We start from the raw sequence: 7,035 nt of genomic DNA on the forward strand, positions 1-7,035 counted from the left end.
TCAACACCAGTATTCAATATCTTTCAAAAGAAAATAGTAAGCCCAACCTTAGGGGAAAGTTTTAGGTAAAATTGATCCAATCCCCTAACCCCCAATTAAAATACCGGCCACTTCTAATAGAAGCCGTAAGTCCGACCTATGAGGAAAATGTTTAGGTGATAACACAAACCTAAACCCCTCACTTAGGCATCCTAGTCTATATGGCTTGGTTGTAAGACCTATCACTACAGCCACTTAGCTCACCAAGGCTAAGTCGTAAGACCTATCATTAGACAACTTTTAAAGAAGCAATAAGACCTACCCAACTGAAATCTTCAAGCTACCCTTAGTAAAGGTCGTAAGCCCCATTAACTGGGTTACTTTCTAAAGAAAGGCGAAAGAAATAAGTCCCAACTCAAATCTAACACAGGGATATCCCTTGTCAATAAAGCAAGGTAAACAACCTCAAGAGAGAATTTCATCTTTAAATAATACTTTGAAATACAATAATTATTATACTAATCTGATGTTGAAAGCATGTGAAATTTCTATCGTAAGATTCCAAACAATCAAATTTAAGAATATGAGCATCTTAGTCTAAAGGATTAAGTTGTAAGATCCACTTTTTAGATTACTTCCTAAGGGGAGTCATAAGACCTACCTAAACAATTAAAACCTTCGGGCAGCCTTGCGATAGAGTTAGGTTGTAAAACTCATCTTTGGGCAACTCATAATTAGAGCAGTAAGCCTCATCTAAATCAAATCCCTATGCTACTTTCTATGAAAGCTATAAGCCCCAACCTAAATCTGAATACCTGAGCTACTTCCTAAAGAAGCATAAGACCCTCTCTAATCCAAACTTCAAGGTTACTTCTAAATGAAGTCATAAATTCCAAACTAAATTACTTTTTTGGTTTTCTAATAGATGTAAATTCCAAAACACTAAATAAAATTAAAACTCAAATCCCACCACTTTAGTCCTCTCGAGATCCCTAAGAAGAGGTAACCCATGACTACTAATTAGATTCTCTGGATACTTTGGTCAATGATTGTTAGTGTTGGTAGACTGAAATCTATGGTATACATGGGATGACGGAATCATGAGATCTTGATTAGGTTTACCTCCATTTTCCCCACTATTGAGACTAAAAATATTTAAAATTTATTCATCCTTAATCGAGAGTTCTCTCTTATGTGTTAAGAAGGGTAATTAACTATAAGTGTTTATGCTCAGAGAAAGTAAGGACCCCAGATATTTGAACCCTGATACTATCCTCAGGAGAAATTTGGTTAATTACAATCTAACTTAAGGGAAATTTAATCATATAGCTACAAAGCAGGATTTAAGCATTCGTGCTATTTTTTCTTGAGCCAATATAGAATGAGATCTAGCGAAGGGTAGTTGTGAGATATTTATAAGGTTGCCCAAAGTGAGAATCTCCTTGTCTTTTTTAAGTTTCTATCCAACTACCTTGGAGGCTCTTGAAAGAAGATATTTAAGATTAGATCAAGGTTCTCTTCCTTGATCAGAAGAGTGATAAAGCATGTGACCGTACACTGCCATCACTTGAAGAGTGTAAAAGACAACGATTCTCTGATGCACCGGGTTGGTGAAAGAGAGTTTGTAAAAGCTTCTTCGTCTTGCTATGGGGGCAAAATGAGAGTCACTATTGTTTAGTATAATACATGGAGAATGAGTCTATAGGGAGTGGATGCAGGTCAACTTGGACCGATCCACTATAAAATTTGGTGTTGTTCTATTGTCTTTAATTTTTCCTGCATTTTAATTTTTTTGCATTCAAAATTTTATGGTTGAAAAATCCTCTGTGATAATCATTTCTATAAACAACGGCATGTTTTAGGATTAGTGATTTAATTTTCTAAAAAGTTTACAAAAATCCAAGAATTTTTTTTTATAACCAATTCACCTCCTCTTGGTTAGCCTTATGACAGTTCTATTAGGTCTAACAACCTACATGAACTTTCAAAAACCACGGGACCCCGCCCAATCAAAATGAATCCATTAGTATTTGAATAGATTACAAATGATTGATTTATCATTGCATTTAGATTAAAATAATCAGATGTCAGGTAAAAATCTAGCGACGAATAGGGGATGAACAAAAGTCCGACAATATTTAGTGGTCGGGCGTAAATCTGGAGTTAGTTGGTGGCGGAGTTGAAGTCCGACGATAGTTGGAGTCTGGGCTAAAATCCAACGAAAGTCCGACGATGGTCATTGGTTGGGCGGTGATTAAGGAGGTGTTTGGTGGCAAGAAAACTTTGATTTCTCTTCCTTGCTTCCCCCTTTCAAGGAAGAATGATGGATTGTTTTATAGATTTTTTGGGAGTGACATGACTAGTAAATAGGGAGAATATCATGTGAATCTTAAGAGTGTTTCGAATGGATGGCCGATATCGACTTCCTTGATAATGGATCGTTTATCGAGTATTTGAGTGTCTTAATGATATTAGATTTCAACGATCTTGTGCTCGTTGGACTCATCTCGTTGAGCCGCTTGATTCGACTATAAGCATGCCACATTTGGAAATTATTTGGTTGTCCAATTTATGATATGAACCTTTCAAATGCGCTTCAAGTTTTTGATTTGGATCAAATTCAATGTTGTTGGGTTCATCTTTTCGAGACTTCAGTTCGACTATAAGTTTGATGAAATTAGAATTCAAATAGTCTCAAATTTAATTTTAAGTTTTAATTCATATTTACATTGAGATTTATGCTCAATCATAAAATTATTTGATGATGTATAAAGCAAAAAATGCTTCAAAAATTATTTTTATTTGAATTTTTAGGTATTTTATTTCGTTTAATTTCTGCCACATTTATTTAATTTTTTTTTTCAATTTTTATTCAGCAAAAAAGTACTATTTATCCTTAAATATTTTAAATACTTTAAATTTAAGTAATCTTTGTTTTATTCAAAATATTTTAGGAGATTGTTAAATTCAACAATAAATAATAATTTCATATTTTTATTTATTTAAAAAATATTTAATTATTTATTTATCTAAATTTAAATATTTCTTTAATATTATATAATTAAATATCAATTTAGATGTAAAATATATAAATATATTTATGATAATCCTTAAAGCATAATTACATTTCCTTTAAAATTATTTTCTTACTATTTTCTAAAATATTTTTTAGTATAAAAATTTAATTTAATAAATTTTTATACTAAAAAAATTTTATTAAAAAATAAAAAAGATGACCTATTTCTTAAAATAACTTTTAATATAAAAATTTTAAGAAGCATAAGAAAACGGCCCCAAATAAAATCTTAATATAATCATTTAGCTCAGAACTTCTATTTGCTGGCTTTTCCATCTCAATCCAAATCCAAGGAAAGCTTCTCTCCGCTTCTCCGCACTCTTAGAACAATTCGCCTTCCATCCCCGATTCGCTCTTATATATAGGGTAAAGTAATCGAATATCAGAAAGAGAGAAACACACAGTAGAAGGGAGATCGATCGCCAACAATGGATTTCCGTAGTCTCAGTTTGGAAAACCCGCTCATCTCAACGCTGCATTATCTGGTAGATCTGCCGGAGGAATGGGAGAACTCCGTAAACTCCCCGATGAAATCATTCGTGCGCGACACACGGGCGATGGCTTCAACGCCGGCCGACGTCAAGGAGCTGCCGTCGGCCTACGAATTCGTGCTCGATGTGCCTGGTCTCAAATATAGCGACATCAATGTGGAGATCAAGGACGAAAACCTGCTCGTCATCACCGGTGAGCGCTTGCGGAATGACGAGAAGGACGAGGAAGAAGGAAAGTACCTTCGGATTGAACGCCGGATGGGGAAATTTATGCGCAAGTTCACCCTCCCGGATAACGTCAATGTCGAAGTCATCTCTGCAGTTTGCCGGGAGGGGGTTCTCACCGTTACCGTGGAGAAGCTTCCGCCGCCTGAGCAGAACAAGACCAAGAAGATCGAGGTCAAGATTGCCTAAATCCATGAGTTAATCTTAATTGTAGGGTTTGCTTTGCTATCGTCGTTTAAGCGTTTGTTGAGTTTTTGTTTGTTTGTCGTGAGATTGAATTACTGTTCTCTGATTTCAGTTCTGTTGCGTTCTGTTTTATCGATGAAGAACTTATCTTCGTCAGTTTGGTTTAATCTTTTCTATGCAAATAAGTGCAGATAAATACTGTACAAACCTTTTTTCATTTCTTCTGTATCGGCTACTCGCAGTTAATAAATTCTCTGATCCAAAGGGATCCAGAACTTCTTTATCTCTTCGCATCTGCACAGAAATTTTGCTTTCGATGATTTCTCTAAAATTCGGAATCTACGATATTTTGGGGGAGATGAAATGAAATCTCAATAATTTATTAAGCGCTTATGAATCTTGAAGCATTGATTTAAAAATGTCATTATTATTTTATATTTCTTAGCGTTTAATTATTGGGATACAAATTTTTTCATAGTGATGGTTGTATAATGATGTTAGTATTAGTATGTTATTAAGAAAAAAAAATACTATTTTGTTGGTGTATTTTATCAGATTTTTTAAAATTTTACTATTTGATTAAAGTTTGAAGAATTATTATAAGATCATTTAATTTTTTTTTTTGTTAAAATTATTAAGATTATGTTGTTTTACCAGTTGATTTGATGTTCAACGGTATTTTAATATGAGGAGAGTATGATTACTTTTCAGGTGATTTGCATTTTTTTCGCATTTTGAGTATTGAGTATCTTATGGTATTTATAACAAATAACAAATCCTCTAAGACGGGCGGAACAAGCTTTAATTTTTAGGAAGGGGCAAATTTATAAGTAAAAGTGTAGATATTTCGCAGATATGCTAGGGGTCCAAGGGGGTAGCGCCCCCTAGCAGGGTTCGACGTTCCCTAATAATAACACCTCTACACAATGTGTTTAATTATGTTGGGGACAATTGCCAAACTCACACATACGTCACATACACAAGTCGCGAATCCAAAATACCTTCTTTAGTAGTCACAACCAAAGCTCCCAACCAACAAACCAAGATGAGTTGCATGCTTTAGCCATTGTAACTCATTCAATTTATTATATTATTATAGCATAATTTGATCTAAATTTGTTGCATAAAAATAGGCTAGGCTTGATAAATGGCTCGCAAGTTGAGCTGGAAAGATTTGAGATAAGCTTGAGCCTATTTTTTTTGGAAATATTAATATAAAATGCACTTAATATATTAGCATTTATGATTTTAAGTTATAAAATTGTAAAAAAAAATTAGAAAATATTAAGTGAATTTATTATTATTATTTAATTTTTTTTATTTCTTTTAATAATTTTATTATAATAATTCTTTGAATTATAATAATTTTCTCTCTTTCATAATAAAAGAGCCACATCGAACTCGTAAAATAAAGATTGAGCTCAAATTGAATTTATTAATCAAGTTCAAACTTAAACCAAAGGTGGACAAGACTTCTCATTTAGACTCTTACATAAAAGTTTTTCAAATTATGCAGATTACGTAAATGTTCTAACATATCCACGCTCAATTTGCCATTATTTTTCCCCATTAAAATAAAATACTCTGCGCTACGAAGCTAATTTTGATGTACTGGTTAGGAGCTTTAGTTATCAACCAAGAAGTCTTAGGTTCAAAATTTGCATATGTAATGTATGTATGAATTTATCTTAAATTATCAACTAAAAGGTCTTTGAATATGTAGCTCACCTTGATCTTTAAAAGTCTTCTAAATTATCTGATCAATTGATAGTTACCGACCAATTGTAGATTATTATTAAAAATAAAATAAAATTTGAAGCATTCTTTTAGCTATATATATCTTTTTGGCCGTCTTTGTCAGCATTTAAGTGCCAAAGGCTCATTAAAATTGTAGCTCAATGATTGCTTAACTCTTTTGTTGCTAATGCCATTATCATATTTTGCATGAATTTATCCAAAAGCTTAATGATTATGACCATTATACAAAAATTTGTATGTCTTTAATGACTATGACCATTATAAAAAAATTGGTATGTCTTTGAGAGCTTTCATCTAGAAGTTGATAATACAGTTCTTGGCTACGCATTGAGAAGAGAAGATGCTTGTTGAGGAGTCCATAATTTTAGCAATCCATAGTTGTACGAAAAAAGATAGTCCTAATTATCTGAACAATATAGACCATCATTAAAGGAACTAGTCCTAAGATTGCTTGAGAATGAAGCCGAGTCTTTTCTTCTTGTTTACTCGCATGATTTATTTTTCTAATAATTACTTTCCTCTCTAACAAAACATCTGTAAGACGACCGTCATCATCTCTACAATCATCAATCATTTCTAGGTATTGTATGTGTTGCTCGGCATAAATATTTGATTCTTCAAGCTATTTGAGAATATTATACTCAACCCTCATAAAGTAGAGAAATCTTGCTGCATTTTGTAGAGAAAGATGCATGGCCAAAGGTTTTATAATGCTGAAGGTAATGTTAGAAAATTACAACACCTATGTAAGGCCATGCAATGTGACTTCATTATTATACATACTCCACCTTATCACAATACATCTTGGGTAGGTTGAGCCTCTACTCTTTATGTTCCATCATATCCAATTGATATGTATCTTATTTTTCATATTTCGAATGTCAGTTGTGTTATTTCGGCTTGATCTAATCCTATATGTGTTATCAAACATATATGATCCTTTTATACAAATTGTTAAGAGCTCCAAAATCTAAGATCAATATAAATAAAACAAAGTCTGCATCTCAGAAGAAGATTCTAATAAGTGGAAGCTTCGAATCAACACTTTGTGTTAGGTAAATTTCATTTCTCTTTCAACTCTTACAAACATAAAATATTTTCAGTTAGACTTTCATATCACAAGTTATCAAGGTAATGCCCACCCCTTTAATCAACTCTACTCCATGCCCAAAATGTTTATATTCTCTCCCAGATGTCAACATCATAGTTAAGTCTATGGTTATGACCATTAGCATAAAGAATGTAAAATGACTTATTAAATACTTATAGGCAACATAATCCTCTAAAAAAGGGGGAAATATAGCAGGATATGTTAATGAC

The 7,035-nt window shown here is 32.8% G+C and overlaps 1 protein-coding gene across 1 annotated transcript; it reads left to right on the plus strand.

Annotated features, from left to right (window-relative positions):
- The first annotated feature begins 3,336 nt into the window (after window positions 1–3,336).
- LOC110115386 (17.0 kDa class II heat shock protein) lies at window positions 3,337–4,227 on the plus strand. The gene has a single exon (XM_020848601.2). The coding sequence runs from the start codon at window positions 3,484–3,486 to the stop codon at window positions 3,958–3,960; it is 477 nt and encodes a 158-aa protein (XP_020704260.1). The 5' UTR covers window positions 3,337–3,483; the 3' UTR covers window positions 3,961–4,227.
- The last annotated feature ends 2,808 nt before the right edge of the window (window positions 4,228–7,035 follow it).

Source organism: Dendrobium catenatum, unplaced genomic scaffold (genome assembly GCF_001605985.2).
Source record: "Dendrobium catenatum unplaced genomic scaffold, ASM160598v2 original_scaffold_89960, whole genome shotgun sequence".
Classification (NCBI taxonomy): Eukaryota; Viridiplantae; Streptophyta; class Magnoliopsida; order Asparagales; family Orchidaceae; genus Dendrobium; species Dendrobium catenatum.